The sequence below is a fragment of the Simochromis diagramma genome, unplaced genomic scaffold (assembly GCF_900408965.1).
Source record: "Simochromis diagramma unplaced genomic scaffold, fSimDia1.1 OVJJ01000044.1, whole genome shotgun sequence".
Taxonomy (NCBI): domain Eukaryota; kingdom Metazoa; phylum Chordata; class Actinopteri; order Cichliformes; family Cichlidae; genus Simochromis; species Simochromis diagramma.
The window spans coordinates 1,578-22,352 of NW_024386942.1; the positions used below are offsets into that span (position 1 = coordinate 1,578).

At 42.2% G+C, this 20,775-nt stretch overlaps 1 protein-coding gene across 1 annotated transcript; it reads right to left on the reverse strand.

Annotated features, from left to right (window-relative positions):
- Positions 1 to 12,946: 12,946 nt before the first annotated feature.
- LOC120737299 (zinc finger MYM-type protein 5-like) lies at positions 12,947 to 15,053 on the reverse strand. Its single transcript, XM_040037913.1, has 2 exons — positions 14,694 to 15,053; positions 12,947 to 14,027 (listed from the first exon to the last, which is right to left on the reverse strand). Exons 1-2 carry the CDS (start codon positions 14,773 to 14,775, stop codon positions 13,006 to 13,008), a joined length of 1,104 nt encoding a protein of 367 aa, XP_039893847.1. The 5' UTR covers positions 14,776 to 15,053; the 3' UTR covers positions 12,947 to 13,005.
- Between the last annotated feature and the right edge of the window lie 5,722 nt (positions 15,054 to 20,775).

Sequence of the window (20,775 nt, forward strand, 5' to 3'; positions counted from 1 at the left end):
AGACTTTACAGGCATGATGTCAGACCCGCCCTGAACAGATTGATGTGCCCATTGTCGGAAATACGGACAGCGCCACCTAGTGGCAACAGGAAATGTCATGGCTTTAATTTTGTTGTACTGATTTTCACAGGTTCATCGTGGCCACCTCAAAAGCGGTGAATATCACCATCAGTCCCTCGTGATGCTTCAGTGCAAAAATTGTGACTTTAAACTGAACGGCGCACCCTGGTGGCAACGCGGTTCACCATGAAAGATGAAGTGGCTTTTGAGGGGCTTGGAAAGTTTATAGAGGCTTGAAATTTGGCACACACCTCCAAATGGATGAAGGCTTTGTTGTCATGTGATCATTTTCATTGAATAGCGCGAAATGGCTCCACAGCGCCCCCTACAAAATTTCAAAACCACAGCCCCTGCTCTGTGTTCTATGTATGAGTCTGAAACCTGGTAAGCTTATAGGAGATATCAAGATGTACAAAAAAGTCTCTTGGAGCAATATCCCAAATCCAACAGGAAGTCAGTCATTTTAAAATTAATGTGTAATTTTGGCGACATTTTCTCCTCTGTTCAGGCACCGTACTTTAACGAACTCCTCCAAGGGATTTCATCAGATTGACCAATCTTCAGTGTGTGGAATCCAAAGACCTTTGTGTTGTTAAATTGCGAAGCTTTTTACGTTCAGGGAAACGGGGTGGTTATGGCGGCACGTGGAGTCTCAATCACTCGCCAAAAAGCAGTAATCTGCTGTCACTCAAAACACAATGTCCAGTCTCTCCCAAAGGTCGCAAGGGTGATGAGACTCGAGCTCGGAAATGTTTGTTATGCCATTTGTACATAATGGTTAGAGCGCCACCTAGTGGAACGACTAACTAATCATGAATGAATGAGTTGAAATGTTAGCTGGTGGTTAAATGCATGAATTCCATCAATGTGACATCAGATCGGAGGTGCTGGTTTTAGGTGTTGGGCGTGGCTCGACGCGCCGGGGGTGCGAGGGCCCTCATAACGCTGCTTGCAGCTTTAATTATTATTATTATTATTATTTCGGCAAATGAATTGGCCGTTTGAGGGCCTAAACATGCTCGAAAACTCATGAAATTTTGCACACGCGTCAGGTCTGGTGAAAATTTACGTATTTTAATGTTCTCAGACATGGCCAGGGAAAATTAGCTCAGTAGCGCCACCTAGAAAAATGAAAAACGCGAGCCCCCGGTATGGGTATGGCCTACAAGTTTGAAAGTCGGTACACCTATATAACGTTCAGAGTCGAACAAAAAGTCTATTATGGCAATGTCCTAAACCCAACAGGAAGTCCGCCATTTTGGATTGAAGGTGACATTTTGGCTCTGATTTTACCGTTTCCATGCCTTGTACTTTAACGAACTCCTCCTTGGGATTTGGTTCTATAAACTTCAAATTTGGACAGTGTCAACTACACCCTTGTGCCATGTTAAATTGCGGAGCTTTTGAGTTTTCACAATACTATGAGGCCGTGGCGCCATGGCGAATTTCGATGACTCGCCATGAAAATCTTATTGCCTCTCATTTTGTCATACATTTTCTGACCTTGACCAAAGTGAACACATATGATAAGGCTCCACCCCTGAACATATTTCAACTGCCATATTTGACATCAAGGACAGCGCCACCTAGTGGGAACAGGAAATGTCATGTTTTACACTTTGGGGTACAGTATAGTGATGGGTGACATCTGCAGCCTCAAATTTCTCCAGGAAAGCCTTAAGGAGTTGGTCTTGGGTTACAGTGAAAACTGTGACTTTTCGCAAAAGGGTGTGACCCCAGCAGCATGGCGAACTTTGATGTCACGCCATGAAGAAACAAATTAGTATAACTCAATGAAATCCAGTCTGATCAGTACCAGACTTTACAGGCATGATGTCAGACCCGCCCTGAACAGATTGATGTGCCCATTGTCGGAAATACGGACAGCGCCACCTAGTGGCAGCAGGAAATGTCATGGCTTTAATTTTGTTGTACTGATTTTCACAGGTTCATCGTGGCCACCTCAAAAGCGGTGAATATCACCATCAGTCCCTCGTGATGCTTCAGTGCAAAAATTGTGACTTTAAACTGAACGGCGCACCCTGGTGGCAACGCTGTTCACCATGAAAGATGAAGTGGCTTTTGAGGGGCTTGGAAAGTTTATAGAGGCTTGAAATTTGGCACACACCTCCAATGTGACGAAGGCTTTGTTGTCATGTGATCATTTTCATTGAATAGCGCGAAATGGCTCCACAGCGCCCCCTACAAAATTTCAAAACCCCAGCCCCAGCTCTGTGTTTTATGTGTGAATCTGAAACCTGGTAGGCTTATAGGAGATATCAAGATGTACAAAAAAGTCTCTTGGAGCAATATCCCAAATCCAACAGGAAGTCAGCCATTTTAAAATTAATGTGCAATTTTGGCAACATTTTCCCCTCTTTTCAGGCATCGTTCTTTGACGAACTCCTCCAAGGGATTTCATCAGATTGAACCATTCTCCAGTGTGTGGAATCCAAAGACCTTTGTGATGTTAAATTGCGAAGCTTTTTACTTTCAGGGAAACGGGGTGGTTATGGCGGCACGTAGGATTCAATCACTCGCCAAAAGCAGTAATCTGCTGTACTCAAAAAACACATGTCCAATCTCCCCAAAGTCGCAGGCTATGAGACTCGAGTTCGAATGTTTGTTATGCCATTTGACATAATGGTTAGAGGCCACCTAGGGCACGACTACTAATCATGATGAATGAGTTGAAATGTTACTGGTGGTTAAATGCATGAATTTCATCAATGTGACATCAGATCGGAGGTGCTGGTTTTTAGGTGTGGGCGTGGCTCGACGCGCCGGGGTGCGAGGGCCCTCATAACGCTGCTTGCAGCTTAATTATTCTTTATTATTATTCTATTATTCACCCCAAACAGGGCCTTTTTTGGGGCCTAAACATGCTCAAAAACTCATGAAATTTTGCACACATGCCAGGTCTGGTGAAAAATTTTTTTTTAATGGTTTTACATGCAGCACTGGGAAATGGCTCTACAGCGCCACTATGCTTGTTAATGCAGCCCTACGACCAACATGTTTGAGCTACATGTATGAAATTTGGCACACATGTGTATCATGCCAAGACGAACAAAAAAGTCTGTGGGCCCATTGACGCAAACCCAACAGGAAGTCCGCCATTTGGATTGAAGGTGACATTTTGGCTCTAATTTTGCCATTTCCATGCCTTGTACTTTAACGAACTCCTCCTTGGGATTTGGTCCTATAAACTTCAAATTTGGACAGTGTCAACTACACCCTTGTGCCATGTTAAATTGCGGAGCTTTTGAGTTTTCACAATACTATGAGGCCGTGGCGCCATGGCGAATTTCGATGACTCGCCATGAAAATCTTATTGCCTCTCATTTTGTCATACATTTTCTGACCTTGACCAAAGTGAACACATATGATAAGGCTCCACCCCTGAACATATTTCAACTGCCATATTTGACATCAAGGACAGCGCCACCTAGTGGGAACAGGAAATGTCATGTTTTACACTTTGGGGTACAGTATAGTGATGGGTGACATCTGCAGCCTCAAATTTCTCCAGGAAAGCCTTAAGGAGTTGGTCTTGGGTTACAGTGAAAACTGTGAGTTTTCGCGAAAGGGTGTGACCCCAGCAGCATGGCGAACTTTGATGTCACGCCATGAAGAAACAAATTAGTATAACTCAATGAAATCCAGTCTGATCAGTACCAGACTTTACAGGCATGATGTCAGACCCGCCCTGAACAGATTGATGTGCCCATTGTCGGAAATACGGACAGCGCCACCTAGTGGCCACAGGAAATGTCATGGCTTTAATTTTGTTGTACTGATTTTCACAGGTTCATCGTGGCCACCTCAAAAGCGGTGAATATCACCATCAGTCCCTCGTGATGCTTCAGTGCAAAAATTGTGACTTTAAACTGAACGGCGCACCCTGGTGGCAACGCTGTTCACCATGAAAGATGAAGTGGCTTTTGAGGGGCTTGGAAAGTTTATAGAGGCTTGAAATTTGGCACACACCTCCAATGTGATGAAGGCTTTGTTGTCATGTGATCATTTTCATTGAATAGCGCGAAATGGCTCCACAGCGCCCCCTACAAAATTTCAAAACCACAGCCCCAGCTCTGTGTTTTATGTATGAGTCTGAAACCTGGTAAGCTTATAGGAGATATCAAGATGTACAAAAAAGTCTCTTGGAGCAATATCCCAAATCCAACAGGAAGTCAGCCATTTAAAATTAATGTGCAATTTTGGCAACATCTTCCCCTCTTTCAGGCATCGTTCTTTGACGAACTCCTCCAAGGGATTTCATCAGATTGAACCAATCTCCAGTGTGTGGAATCTAAAGACCTTTGTGATGTTAAATTGCGAAGCTTTTTACGTTCAGGGAAACGGGGTGGTCATGGCGGCACGTAGAGTTTCAATCACTCGCCAAAAAGCAGTAATCTGCTGTCACTCAAATAAACAATGTCCAATCTCTCCCAAGCTAGCAGGCGTGATGAGACTCGAGCTCGGAATGTTTGTTATGCCATTTGTACAGTAATGGTTAGAGCGCCACCTAGTGGGAACGACTAACTAATCATATGAATGAGTTGAAATGTTAGCTGGTGGTTAAATGCATGAATTCCATCAATGTGACATCAGATCGGAGGTGCATGGTTTTAGGTGTTGGGCGTAGCTCGAACGCGCCGGGGGTGCGAGGGCCCTCATAACGCTGCTTGCAGCTTTAATTAGGGCCCGAGCACCGAGAGTGCGAAGGCCCTATTGTATCTGCTCTCTTTCTTATTATTATTATTAGGGCCCGAGCACTGAGAGTGCGACGGCCCTATTGTATCTGCTCCGTTTCTTATTATTATTATTCACCCCAAACAAGGGCCTTTTTGAGGGCCTAAACATGCTCAAAAACTCATGAAATTTTGCACACATGCCAGGTCTGGTGAAAAATTTTGTATTTTAATGGTTTTACATATGAGCACTGGGAAATGGCTCTACAGCGCCACCTATGCCTTGTTAAATGCAGCCCTACGACCACATCGTTTGAGCTACATGTATGAAATTTGGAACACATGTGTACCATGCCAAGATGAACAAAAAAGTCTGTTGGGCCCATTGACGCAAACCCAACAGGAAGTCCGCCATTTAGAAGTGAAGGTGACATTTTGGCTCTAATTTTGCCATTTCCATGCCTCGAACTTTTTCGAACTCCTCCTTGGGATTTGATCGTATAAAGCTTCAAATTTGGACAGTGTCAACTACACCCTTGTGCCATGTTAAATTGCGGAGCTTTTGAGTTTTCACAATACTATGAGGCCGTGGCGCCATGGCGAATTTCGATGACTCGCCATGAAAATCTTATTGCCTCTCATTTTGTCATACATTTTCTGACCTTGACCAAAGTGAACACATATGATAAGGCTCCACCCCTGAACATATTTCAACTGCCATATTTGACATCAAGGACAGCGCCACCTAGTGGGAACAGGAAATGTCATGTTTTACACTTTGGGGTACAGTATTGTGATGGGTGACATCTGCAGCCTCAAATTTCTCCAGGAAAGCCTTAAGGAGTTGGTCTTGGGTTACAGTGAAAACTGTGAGTTTTCGCGAAAGGGTGTGACCCCAGCAGCATGGCGAACTTTGATGTCACGCCATGAAGAAACAAATTAGTATAACTCAATGAAATCCAGTCTGATCAGTACCAGACTTTACAGGCATGATGTCAGACCCGCCCTGAACAGATTGATGTGCCCATTGTCGGGAATACGGACAGCGCCACCTAGTGGCAACAGGAAATGTCATGGCTTTAATTTTGTTGTACTGATTTTCACAGGTTCATCGTGGCCACCTCAAAAGCGGTGAATATCACCATCAGTCCTTCATGATGGTTTAGTGCAAAAATTGTGACTTTAAACTGAATGGCGCACCCTGGTGGCAGCGCAGTCCACCATGAAAGATGAAGTGGCTTTTGAGGGGCTTGGAAAGTTTATAGAGGCTTGAAAGTTGGCACACACCTCCAAATGGATGAAGGCTTTGTTGTCACGTGACCATTTTCATTGAATAGCGCAAAATGGCTCCACAGCGCCCCCTACAAAATTTCAAAACCACAGCCCCAGCTCTGTGTTTTATGTATGAGTCTGAAACCTGGTAAGCTTATAGGAGATATCAAGATGTACAAAAAAGTCTCTTGGAGCAATATCCCAAATCCAACAGGAAGTCAGCCATTTTAAAATTAATGTGCAATTTTGGCAACATTTTCCCCTCTTTTCAGGCACCGTTCTTTGACGAACTCCTCCAAGGGATTTCATCAGATTGATGCAATCTCCTGTGTGTGGAATCTAAAGACCTTTGTGATGTTAAATTGCGAAGGTTTTTACGTTCAGGGAAATGGGGTGGTCATGGCGGCTTGTGGATTTTCAATCACTCGCCAAAAAGCAGTAATCTGCTATCACTCAAAATCAAAATGTCCAATCTCTCCCAAAGGTCGCAGGCGTGATGAGACTCGAGCTCGGAAATGTTTGTTATGCCATTTGTACATAATGGTTAGAGTGCCACCTAGTGGAACGACTATAATCATGATTGAATGAGATGAAATGTTAGCTGGTGGTTAAATGCATGAATTCCATCAATGTGACATCAGATCGGAGGTGCTGGTTTGAGGTGTTGGGCGTGGAGCGACGCGATGGGGTGCGAGGGCCCTCATAACGCTGCTTGCAGCTTTAATTAACTTTGTAACTGTAAATGATGCAGACATAGAACCAAACCTTGTGACTGCGACATGTCTCAAAGATTTTTGTTTGGCAAAACAGTAAAGTGAAAAAATATGTGAACAAAACAAAAAGTCAAATCCTTCATGGAATGATCATGACTGTTGTCTTATACATGACCAACATGTATCAACAAGATATAGTGTGCAGATATAGTCCAGTGTCACAAGTGTAAGAAGAAGAATCTTTCTTCTGATATTTTAAAAATAGATTTTTCTGACAATGTCTTCTAATTTTTCTTGCTTTTGTTTTTCGAGGGGTTTTATCTTTGGTTTGTTGTCTCTTTCTGTAACAAGTGCTATCAAATAAAATTCCATATTTCAAGCAACAGGGGGCAGTATTGTTTCATTATTATATTTTAAGTTATTTTAGAAATATGTGTTTTGCTTAAAGTTGGACAGAATGTTACAGGTGCCTTTTTTAATGTGCAACAAATTTAACAAATGCACAAATACTACTACATAAATACATGTTCTGCATTTAATATCCTACCAAACCATCAGAAAACTGAAACCAGAGAGTGGATCATGTCTCTCAAGATTAGAGTGCTACTTCTTCTTGTGTAGTGTGGAGTCAGTTCAGTGCAAGTGTTTAGATTGAGAAGATTAAAACACCCACAGACTTGAATATTCCCACCACCATCATGATGCATCACATAGTAATCTGATTTAAATCCATTTAGTTTCTGGTTATGTGTTTCTTAATAACTATTGTTAAAAACTGTTATGAAACCTCAGTCATGCACACGCCTGAACAATGATCCGGCATTTGTTGCTGTAATTGTTTGTACTAGTTCATGCTGCCTGTCTGACTAAATAACTATACAAGGAGCAAGCTGTCAAGCATGTTCAAAGGTGATGTTTAAGGAGCTGCTGGCTGCCAGCTTAGCTTTTCTCCCTGTTTGCTGGTCTGATGATAAGTGAGAGGTAGGGTTGGGCCATATCATACTGTTCACGGTAATACTGGTATAATGTTGGGCAACGATAAGAAAATGAAATGTCGCAATAGAATATGGGTAAAACGCACATGTGCAGTGACTTTGTTTTCATATGCACATGGTGGAAAAAGCATGGCAGCAATGCAGAATGAGGAGGGCGAAAGCAGATCGTTGAATGAAACGATGAACCTGAACTGGTTTGTAAAAATGCTGCAGCTTCACTGGTGTGGAACTGCTTTAGCTTTCGTCCCTCAGATACACAACAAAGCACTATTTTTGGTAGCGCATGCTAGCGGGCCGCCGTTATTACCGTGTTGTTTGGAAAATAGGGCACACTTAAAATCAATCCTTTGATTTTTCTGAAAGTCGACGGAGCACCTTATAATCCCGTGTGCCTTATGTATGAACTCTGGTTGTGTTTACTGACCTCGAAACGATTTTATGTGCTACACGAAAATCTGTCAAATGTTTTAGTGCGACTTTGCTAAGCTACGAAGCCGCACCGCTTGATGGATTGTTGGAGCATTACGGCTATCGTAGGCAGGAGCCTCGCGGAGTGATACGTACTGTGCTTCAACATAATATTACCGTATTGTTTGTGTATAACCTCTTTTTAAGTTTTGTGGATATTATAAATGGTTATGCTAAGGATATGTCGGCCAGTTTCCACTGGAAATGCCTTTTGGTTAAACTGTCAGCAAGGAATTTGCACTGTTACATTTTTATATAACTTTAATGCACATAAAAAACAGCTGCTTGTTTAAGTGAAAATACATTGTTGGGGTTTTTTTTGCACTAATAAAGTTGTGGAGTTGTAAAGTATTTTGTCTAGTGTCGTCAGTTATCTCGTTATCGCAAATTTTCAAATGTGTATCGTGATAAATATTTTTGGCCCTGCTCTAGTGAGAGGTATGGTTTCATCTGGCCTGATGGTTTAACCATAACAAAGGTTTAGACATCGAGGACACTTGGGGAACAAAAAGAATGAGCAGTGATAAATCTTGGAACAACGTTCAGCCGCAGTCTAAAAACATATTGCTTTGGTTCTCCAAGTTGCTTTGTGACCCACCTTCACTATGGTTCCTTCATTACATGCCATGTCTGACTCATGTCATATCCATTGTTAGAGATGCCAATCTGTTCTGTGTTGGGGTGTTATATCTGCTCTCAGCTCTAGTGCTCTCTGCTAGTGTGACAGAGGCTTCCCTCTATGAGAGTGAGCCCAGGACACAAAGAGCTGGTTGCTTTCCTAAACACCTTAGTCCTGTCTAGATACATGCGTAATGCTCCAACAGGACAAAGTGAATTAAGCCAACACTGGCTCTCATCAGCAAATGGCTGTGGATCAAAAGCTGACACTTCCATGCTTCCAATGCAGCTCACTCAGTTTTGAGTGACATAGTCTTTAAGTCAATACACTAAGGTTTCAAAAGGCACCTCTGAGAGCCCCTTATAACCTGTGGGAAAATCCCAGGAGGAATCAACTGGCTAAGAGAAGGCCTCAGTGTGCGAGTCCCTTTCATTAACCTACTAATAAGAGAATGCTGGCAAGTTGGTGGAATGGCATTCATGTCTTGTTTGATGGTAAATGGTAAATGGACTGGTTCTTATATAGGGTTTTTCTACTCTTCTGAGAACTCAAGCGCTTTATACAACAAAAAAACAAACTAAAAACCAGCAAAAAAAATGACTTAAATATAAAAAATCACAAAGAAAGAACAATACAGTTTCCACATCTGAACCAAAGAGTAAAACAGTGAAATGTGGATTATTAAATATTAGGTCTCTCTCCTCCAAGTCTCTGTTAGCTCATGACTTAATGATTGATCAACAAATTAATTTACTCTGCCTTATAGAAAAAAAGGGCCTCAAATCAGAAGTACCTGACTCCGTGGTATAATTCTCAAACACGTAGCCTAAAGCAGTTGACTCGTAAGCTGGAGAGGAAATGGCGTCTCACAAGTTTAGAGGATCATCATTTAGCCTGGAGAAATAGTTTGTTGCTTTATAAGAAAGATCTCCGCAAAGCCAGAACATCTTACTATTCATCACTGATTGAAGAAAATAAGAACAACCCCAGGTTTCTCTTCAGCTCTGTAGCCAGGCTGACAAACAGTCAGAGCTCTGTTGAGCCAACCATCCCTTTAACGTTAACTAGTAATGACTTCATGAACTTCTTCACAAATAAAATTCTTATCATTAGAGAAAGAATTACTCATAATCATGTCACAGATTTAACATTATCTACAGCTACAGGAGTGGGGTGGCATGGAAGACCCGAGCCTGGATCAGCCAGGGAAGGTGCTGGCCCGAATGGTGGCCAAACTCGTGGTCACACAACAGGAGCCGGCATATGACCAAGCATCATATGGAGGAGGAGAATCTGGCAGCTTGGATCTGGTCCTGGCTGGTACCACCGCAACCCCCACTGGCGGTCCCTGAAAGCGTGGAAGTGGCGGAGGTCCAGACTATTCTGACCAAGCTTCAGATGGAGGACGAGGCACGTGGGAGTCCTGCGAAGCTTGAGGTCAGTGTGTTGGCCAGAGTGGCCTCACCTACACCAGGGACCAGGACACCTGCCCAGCCACCTGCAAAGCCGCCTGTGGCTCACGACCATGCCTGCTTCACTGGACGCCATTGATGGTGGTCAAGCCTGACACCTGGAAGGTGTGCGTGTCGCTACCTGATCCGTACCGGAAACCCGATCGGTACCCCGCATACGCAAATCTTACGTCACTTCCTGTCTTTGCCAACATTGCGACATTCAATATATTTGAATGGTAGCGCCCAGTTAGCTCCTAGCATTTCTCAACAGCTCTGCCTCCTTTTCGACTGCCCGGGACATTTAAACAATGGATAATGGATTTACAAACAAATTCATGATTTTCTCCTCAACAGAGAGCGTCCCCTGATTGAACAAAAGCTCCGTAAAATAATAAGAATGGCGCCTAATTACAGACTTAATAATATTGACTTAGCAATGTGTCACGTGAAGATTCATCAGCCAGATTAAGTGTTTAATGACAATTGACAGTGATAGCGGACATCATCATCACTATACCAACAATCTTCTCCTCACAGACAAGCATAAACACACGACTATCACTAAATCAAATTTAACACGCATTTGAAATGACGAAAATTCAGTTTATAATAGGGTTCATTTGCTCGGTCAGCAGGTGGCGGTATCCTCGTACACTGGGGAGTAAACTGCCATTAAACGAACAGAAGAAGAAGAAAACATCTGCACATGTGCGGTACGGATCGGGTAGACCCGATTTATACGGTCCGACTTTATACATGCGCAGTAAGGATCGGAGAGTCCTGATCCGTAACCAGGCCCGGCCCTAACCAATCTGGCGCCCTAGGCAAGATTTTAGGTGGCGCCCCCCTACATCAGCAGTGTAGTGTATGTACTCACAAGAAACCGAATAGCTTTATCTTTGACCTTTTCTTTTTACTTAAAGAAAGCAAATTCACAATCAGAATAATTAACAAGATAAAAAAATATATGAATAAATAAATGAATACAAAAAATAAAAAATGAATATATGAAATACAATAAATTTTACATACATAAACACAATAAAACGTGTCAACAAGTTGGATAAAATAAATTAAAAATACAATATAAATAAGGCACTGCACAAAACAAGATATTAAATAAACCAGTATGACTTTAACAACTATATTACAAAAAAGGGGATCCTACAGAGTTCTCTAGTTGTGCTTTTTAATACTGCATTAACTAGAATGACTTACAAATTACTGTACACCACCCCCTCATCAACCTCACATCACCTGCTACAGCCTTACTCTCCTAGTCTTTCTTGCAGCAAAGTCATCTACAACATCATCATATGACAACTGATTTGAGACCACATGATTTATGCTTATGATGGAAAGTCCACTGAGACGTTCTTGCATCATAGTAGATCTCAGGTAGGTTTTAATGAGTTTGAGCTTAGAGAAGCTTCTTTAAGCAGCAGCCACTGTAACAGGAAGAGTGGCAAAGACTCTCAGAGCAACCCACATGTTGGGGTAAATTTCTGCCAGCTTCTTCTCATGCAGGAAGGTCAAGAGTTCCATGTTTGTCATGTTCTTTGATGGCAATGGTGGGAAATTCTGCATTTCCATTGCAAGTTCTGTGCCATTAATGTCCGGCTGGCTGTCATGGGTCAGAGTAGTACTCAGTGTTTGGCACTGCTGTAGCAGCTCTTCTTTTTGTAAGTTGTGGAAATTGAGGAGTACTCCAAACTTGTCATTCACCTCTCCAAGGTTCTGAAATCTCTCATCAAGTGAAGAGATGGCTGTATCCACTACCACATTAAAAAATGTGGTTTCCATTTTTTTAAGTGCATCTTGTATGGGCTCATCTGGAGACTCATAACCGAAGTGCCTTTTGGTGGTTCTCAATCGCTTTTGTTTGAGTTCAGCCTCCACATTCATTTCTTCACACATCTCCTTTGCCGTTGTCTGTGCATCACAAAATCCAGTGTTTCTGTAGCTGGTGAGGGAATCTTTGGTTTTCTTCAGCAAGTCGACAGCCACATCTAGCTGCATGGAGGGCGACTGCATAAGTTTACTCACATACTGGATCTTGCTGAGAATGTCATACCAGATGGCTGTACAAATGCAAAAACGATAGGATCCAATCTCCTCAGCCAAAGACTGGGCTTCAACTCTGACCACAGGGTCTGTAGCTGTTTCCCTCACCTCCAGAAGAGCCTCTCTGACTTGCCGAGCCTGATATCTAAATGCCTCAATGCTTTTTATCCTGCTTTCCCATCTGGTCTCAGCCCATGATTTCAAGGTGGTTTTCACATGTTTCAGGAGAACACCCCACCTATGGGTGGAGGCTGAGAAGAGCTTGAATAATTTTGCTAAATGCCCAAAGTAGCCAAGGGCATCTGGTGAGCTTTTTGCAGTATCAGCTACTACCAGATTTAAAGTGTGGGCACCACATGGGACCAAAAAAGCTCTTGAGTTTAGCTGAAGCAACCTTGCCTGAACACCTTTATTTTTTCCCTTCATGTTGGCCCCATTATCATAGGACTGTCCTCTGCAGTCTTCAAAAGGAATGTTAAGCTCCTCTATCCGTTTTAGGATGAGAGTTGACAAATGATCTCCTGTTGATTCCTCTGCAACAAGAAAGCCCAGGAAATGCTCTTTAACTTGTGGTATGTCTTCTTGTGACACTATCTTGACTATGACAGAGAGCTGTTCCTTATGACTCAGATCAGGTGTGCAATCTAAAATGATGGAGAAATACTTTTATGTTTTGATATCTTCCACAATGCGTTTTATTATTCTTGAACTGATGGTGTCAATCAGTTCATTTTGGATTGTTTTTCCCAGATAATGTATGTGACTGCCAGCTCCACTTTCTACTCTACTGACATGCTGCTTCATCACTGGATCAAATTTGGCCATAAGCTCCACTTCTTTCAGAAAATTGCCATTGTCTGGTTTATTTAATGTGTCTGTGGACCCCCTGGAAGCCATGTTTCTTTCAGCTAAGGACTGAATTATTGCCACCAAACGATGTAGAACTTCACGCCACCTTTTTCTCTCAGCCTCAGCAAGTGCCATCTCTTGTTTATCTATTGTGAGTCCTTTCGCAAAACGGACCTCCAAGTCCTTCCATGTTGCCATGTGAGCATTATGCTCCTGGCTATCCTCATGGACCTTGAGCAAGTGGCTTTCATTTTTCCAGTCCTTCAGACCTTCCCTACTCAGTTTGTAATCTCTCTTGGAAAACATTTTGCAGCAGAAGCAGTGCAAGCTATCCTCTTTTTTCGAATACATAAGCCAGGTTCTTCTCACCTTTTCCCCATTGATGAAGAGTCTGTTAAAATAATCATGCTGACACCTTCGCCCGTCTTTCTGTTTCGGGAATGTGAAGTCACTATCAATTACAAATGGACCTCTGTGAACTAACTCTGTTCGTACCTTTTCAGTTAAAGCAGAAGGCCAGTCAGCAGGGTCTATTGGTGCAGCAGGAAGACCGCTTGATGCTGCTGCATCACTGCTGGGTTGTGCTGCTGAGGTGGAGGCAACAGGAAGACCGCTTGATGCTGCTGCAAAACTGGTGGGTTGTGCTGCTGAGGTGGAGGCAACAGGAAGACCGCTTGATGCTGCTGCAAAACTGGTGGGTTGTGCTGCTGAGGTGGAGGCAACAGGAAGACCGCTTGATGCTGCTGCATCACTGGTGGGTTGTGCTGCTGAAGTGGAGGCAGCAGCGGTAGATGTGGTAGATGGCCCAGGGGTGGGATTTAGAAACTTCAACAGTGCATCTGAAGAGAGGAGTATGTGACACCACTGAGTATTAAAGTCTAATAATAAAAACATATGATTCCAGGAATAAAATGAAATGATATAATATAAATGAAAAACCAAAGAGATATATGTATGATGTTAACTGATATGCAAATTAGATTAGATTCAATTTATTGTCATCATTACAGTGAAATGCTGAATAGCAGAATGCAAAGTAACAGTATAATATCATATGAGAATGTTATGTTATGATTATCTTTGACCGAATCACAGCAGTGCTCATATTAAAAAACAGCATTCCCTCTCATGTGATATTGCTTAATTAACATTAATGCTGTGCACTTTAACAACTAGGCTTACAACTATAATATATACAGGGGTGGAAAAGTGACTATTACCTGCAGGGTAAACGTTAGCTAACAATGTAAATAAAAAACACCTGCTTAAAAGATGAATACAAATGAGGAATGGTGGGAAAGGTGGGAGTACTGTAATTACCTAACGTTACATTATTATTTTCCATAACAATTTAGCCCCCTCCACAATATTAACTGATGTTAAAACAGTTAACTAGCTATTTATTGATTAGCAATTAGCGAATCATGTAACATTAGCTTAATGCTAAAAATTTAGGTTACTATCACATTCAGACAAATAATTTCATGTAGGCTAACGTTACCTACCTCTGTCTTTTTCTCGTTTCTCCTCCTCTTCTTTTCTCTTTTTTCTTCCCTGGGCACCTGACAGTTTTGGCCGTTTTGACATCTTGTGTTGATTTTTTGATGTGGTGACGTCCAAAAGGAACCATGATACGGGAAGGGAGGGGGCGCACCGTGCGGGGAGGGGGGGCGTAATGTTGTAACAAATAATATTTCTATTAAATAAGCTTTACTTTGCATTTTAATTAACGTGGGATTATTTTTTGTATTTAGAAATAATAGTACCAACTTTTTTTTTTTTTCTCAACACTTGTGGCACTGGCGTGGCGCCCCCTGATGGACGGCGCCCTTAGCATTTGCCTATACGGCCTATGCCACGGGCCGGCCCTGTCCGTAACTATCGTTTTATTTTTAGTTTTTGTCTACATTGTACTGAAATGCTTCATTATTGCAAACATTTTAAGATATACTTATTATTCTTAACATCTTAACAGATACTCTGACCCGTAACTATCGTAAAATGCTTCGAACGGAAGTAGAAGCCTTTCACACATGGGTGGTACGGAAAGGGTTTCCGGTATGGATCGGGTAGTGACAGTGCGTTCAGGGGTCTCCCATGGTGGGTGGGTTGGAGTGGGGTAGGTTTGGCCGGATTTTCCCACGGCCTTATTCGGGCGATAGCGGTTTGTGGCGGGGCGTGGTCTGCAGTGCTGCTGCAGGTGAGATTAAAGCACCTGCACGGCATCTGCAATCACACCCAGATTTTCCATCTGATCCATCAGAATCGTCAGGATTGAAATGTCAATGCAAAATCAGTGTTGAAACAACATTAAAATACTGATGACACCTGACATTGACATTGAAATAAGATTGATTCACTGTTGTTCTGTTATTGTTGATTGTTGATCTTTTTATAGTTGACAAGGTGACAACAATCACATTGAAAAACCATCGATTTATGGTTGAGCGGGAAATTAAAGCTGCTACCACATGGACTATTCCATAGCACCCCTCTCACAGTGGTACATCCCATCAGGCAGCGGGAAATTCCATTTAAGCTCAGCAGAGTTGACCGGACGTTTTGTCAGAACACGGCCCACCGTGTACCCCGACTTTCGCTCTATGGCTGCTGTATGCAGAGTTATTTCCCTCAAACGATTTACAAATGTGTGCAATATGATCCAGAAACGTAAAGTTGCCTCTAGGAATGCGTACAATGCGTGTGTTACATTTGACCGCACCCGCTTCCATTTATAAACACGTGAAAGAGTCGCCTGAGACCGAATGATCACGTGTGATCATGTAGCCCATGTGACTTTACATTTCTGTGACTTTAATAATGAATGTTCCTACCTGGAGCTTATCTTGAATATCATGTTTTTCCTCTTTTTATTGACATTGTTTTTTTTATCTTTTCATTTCAGATCAGTAAAGTACAATCGACCCATAAACAGTAAGATACTCGTGTCTTCAAATTATTGTTAGTTTTTAACAATTTCTGTGTGATGTTGTTAATTTTACTGTAACTTAAAACAAAATAAGCAAAAAACACAATGCAGTTCAATGTTGTGTTTTGTTGTCTTTTAGACCAAATCCCTTATACAGTTATAGACTCTGATGATGAGCAACCTCTAAAATCAAAGGTTTCCCCAGGCCCCACATGGGAAAGTACCAGGTAATAATGTAATGTTTAGTGTGTGTGAGAACACGAACCTTTATAGACGACTTGTATGTCATTTTTAATTTTTTAAACATTTTTATAAACAGGCTCCACCACCCTACAGTCTGCCCCCCAACCCACAATTAGCAACCAGTAGCCCCAGCCAGTTACTTTCACCAACCTACACAGCCAGAGAGTCTGAGGCAAGTTCTAAAATGTTGTACTTTGACATTTTACATAGGATTTCATTTATATGTAAAATGCTAAATTGTAAACAGTTTTAACAGATTGAACTACTTAAACTTGAATGTAAAATGTGAAGCCATCACTTATATATAGTTGTTCTATCATCACAATGCTTATTATCCATTTTATCACAAGCCAGTATTCTTTAGTGCTGTTGTTCTTTTCAACAGATGCAGCCTTCCAAAAGCTTATAATCATGGTGACAGAGTTGATCAGAGAAGTCGGGGCCCTCCGTGAGGAGTTCAGAGCCTTTCGTTAATCCTGCAGCACCGAACCTGTTGATGCTGGGGTATTGCCTCTGGATTAGCCATTTAACAACATAGATGAGATGAACTGCAATGACCGGAGGCAAATAAAGCAATGGAAAGTTTTAAAGGTTCTGGTACTTTTGTAACCCAGAACTTTAGAAATTGTCAAATTTGCTTAAACTGTGTCAGGCGTTGTGTGGAGGCGAGGAAGAAGGAACCCAAACGCAGGACTCGCAGGTAGGTGAAGACTGGTGAAGGTTTATTATAAGGAGTGGATGAACAGAGGGTGAACGGACACTGACTGGCTGGCTGGATCACTGAATGGCTGACTGAACTGAGAGAACACAAGGGAAGGACAACATCACACGAACATCAACATCAATGACACGGCAAAGAACTGGTGAAACCGAGGAACTTAAATACACAGCTTGAATGATGGCAATGATTGGAAACAGGTGAGCACAGGGCTGAACATAATCTGACTAATGACACAAGAGACAAGCTGACACGGGGAAAAAACAGGAAGTGAGAACATTGATGTGGCAACATAACCTAAATGTGACAAAACTGAAAACACTGGGTCACCGACCCAGGAACCCTGACAAACTGCTGTATGTTCTGATTGACTATACAACAGCAGGCTATCATTGGAAGATCCAACAAATAGGAATAGAAATGCATTTCACTGCAAATAGTTTGGTTTATTCATTTTATCTGTAGAAAATTAAGCTTTGAGCTTTTCGGCTAATGGCTCTTTGAGAATCAAAGTGAAGCAGCAGTTTGCTGATTATTGCCGTGTGACTTTTAGATTAATCCCATAATTTCTCCCTGCTGAAGACAATTGACAAGATGTTACTCATATTTAAGCTCTAATTTGGCCTTTTTTTCTTTTTAATTTGTTTGTGTTTTAGATAGCCTGACTCAACAGGTGGGGGTAAAGGCTGTTTCTGAGTTTGCCTTCAGCCAAGCAGTGCAGAAATGTCTCCACTATGCTCCAGATCGCATGGGTGGTGCAGGATGCCTAATATCCAGCTCGATCCCAGAGTAAACTAAAAAAACTAAGTGACCTGTAACCAATACATGTTTTTTTTTTTTCTTTTCTTTTCTTTTTTTTTTTTTTTTGTGTCCCGTTTGGATCTTTAGCCATCAGAATTGTTGTCTTAAGGCCAAGAAAGATGCCAAGCGGATTTATTTTACCAAGTGGATCATCATGGCCTTGCCATATTGGTCCATTTGATTGACCTTTATTATAATTATGAATTTATTTTATTTTCAGTTGCTACAAATGGGACAGACATGACTGGGGGATAGGACAGGGAGAAAGAATGAAAGAAAGAGAGGGAGAGAAAAAAAACCAAAGGGGAGAAGAGACGGTGAGAAAGGGGGGAAGAAAGAAAAAAAAAACAAAAAAACAAAAAAAAAACACCTGGGTCACCTGTATGGAGAAAAAAAACAGAAGAGAAAGCAAACAACAAAGAGCAACATAATAAAAAAAAACAGCACCTTCACAATAAACTAGCTAGCAGTAGATATCAGTATATAATAAACGATATTGTGCAGCACGCAAGATACACAGCGCACAATGTGCTTTGAGGCAGCAGCTAAGAAAGCTGTAGTCCGCGTCTGTGAACACCCCTGTGTACACCTGTGTGCATACCTGTGTGGATCAGCATGCTTGTATTCCAAAGGTTTCTCCATGTAACGATCTGCTAGGGAGTGTGGGGAGCCACAGCCCCGTCCTCCAGTGTATGAAGCAGGTATGGAGGAGACCAAAACTCCAGACATCCAGAGGCCCCCAGAACACAAGAGACCAAGGAAGACCAACAGAGGGGCAGCCGTGCCACTGTCCCAGTAAGAGCTGAGGAGAGTCCCAGATGAGGGCTCACTCAGCAGCCGCGGAGCAGAAGCCAGGGGGAGTTGCAGTGACGCGCCCGTGAGCTCCGCCGGCAGCCAGCCGTGCCTGAGTGACCGAGCCCCAGGCCGAGAGGCCGGGGGCACCCCACCTCCGAAGTGGCCCGAGCGAGCCCCAGGCTCCAGGCCCCGATAAGCAGGCCGCGAAGGAGTGAGCCGGTGTGTACCCGGACGCCCACCCCCAGACACAAAGAACCACCAATGCACCGACACCTGAGGGAGTCCGCCACTGGCAGGGGAAGTGGTGGTGGGTGGAGATAGGCCTCCAAACCTTGGAGGGCCTGAGATGTCCCCAGAGAGGTGGCGTCTGATACCCAACCTGACATATAGACACAGACATACAGGCACACACAGACACAAACATCCATTCCCACCCTCATGCTCTCATGCTCTCACCAATATATGTTTTTAATATAATAAATTACTTTTTAAGTTGATACAGAGATGTCAGTCATTTTTTTATTACATAATGCCAGATGCTTCATATTATAGGGATATTATTATGGACATGACAAATTGTAAGACTATGTCCAGCATATAATGGGTTTCCTATTTGTGGATCATACACAAATGTCTTTCTTGCAGGTTTAAATATTGCTGGTACTTTGCAGCGGTTTAGTATTAATACAAATACTGATTTTGAATTATGACTTTATTGTTGTTTCAATAGTAACCAAGGGTGCAAAAGTGATGGAAAATCAACATCCGAGTTCAAGAGTGATTCAGTATCAGAATCTGACATTGTTTCAACATTAACAGTGTTTGAAGATTTTACCTCGAATCAATGTCAGCATTCAACATTGATTCAAAAGAATAAACATTGTTTCAATGTCTCCTTGCTATCTGGGAATACAGGAGAAATCTGCTCTCTCTTTCTAGTCCCTGTCAGAACTCTTGCTGCAGCATTTTGGATTAACTGAAGGCTTTTCAGGGAGTTTTTTGGACTTCCTGATAATAATGAATTGCAGTCGTCCAGCCTGGAAGTAATAAATGCATGAACTAGTTTTTCAGCATCACTCTGAGACAGGATATTTCTAACTTTAGAGATGTTGCACAAATGGATGAATGCAGTCTTACATATTTGTTTAATATGTGCGTTGAAGGACATGTCCTGGTCAAAAATGACTCCAAGGTTCCTCACAGTGTTAATGGAGGCCAAGGTAATGCCATCCAGAGTAAGAATCTGGTTAGATACCATATTTCTAAGCTTTTCAGGGCCGAGTACAATAACCTCAGTTTTATCTGAATTAAGAAGCAGAAAGTTAGCGGCCATCCAGGTCTTTATGTCTTTAAGACATTCCTGCAGTTTAACTCATTGGTGTGTGTTATCTGGCTTCATGGACAGATAGAGCTGGGTGTCATCTGCATAGAAGTGTAAATGTATGCTATGTCTTCTAATGATGCTGCCTAAGGGAAGCATGTATAATGTAAACAGAATTGGTCCTAGCACTGAACCCTGTGGAACTCCATAATTAACCTCAGTGTGTGAAGAGGACTCTCCATTTACATGCACAAACTGGAGTCTATTAGATAGATATGATACAAACCACTGCAGCACAGTACCTGTAATACCTACAGCATGTTCTAATCGCTCTAATAGGATATTATGGTCGACAGTATCGAACGCTGCACTGAGGTCTAGCAGGACAAGCACAGAGATGAGTCCACTGTCAGAGGCCATAAGAAGATCATTTGTAACCTTCACTAAAGCTGTTTCTGTGCTGTGATGAGCTCTGAAACCTGACTGAAACTCTTCAAATAAGCCTCTGCAGATGATCTGTTAGCTGTTTGACAACTACTCTTTCAAGAATGTTTGATATAAAGGAAGGTTGGAGATTGGCCTATAATTAGCTAAGACTGCTGGGTCTAGAGATGCTTTTTGAGTAAAGGTTTAACTACAGCCAGCTTGAAGGCCTGTGGTACATAGCTCATTATTAGAGATAGGTTGATCATAGTATGAAAATTTTCTCTCTTTTCTGCTTGCAAAAATTCATAACGTGAGAATTAATTTTTCACATTCAGCACCTGTTATATCGATCTC

Excerpts from the sequence above, each read along its gene's own strand:
- LOC120737299 (XM_040037913.1), bottom strand. The coding sequence starts at position 14,775 with ATGTCAAAACGGCCAAAACTGTCAGGTGCCCAGGGAAGAAAAAAGAGA. Across the intron at positions 14,028-14,693 it reads GAAACGAGAAAAAGACAGAG|ATGCACTGTTGAAGTTTCTA; the intron begins GTAGGTAACGTT and ends TCCTCTCTTCAG.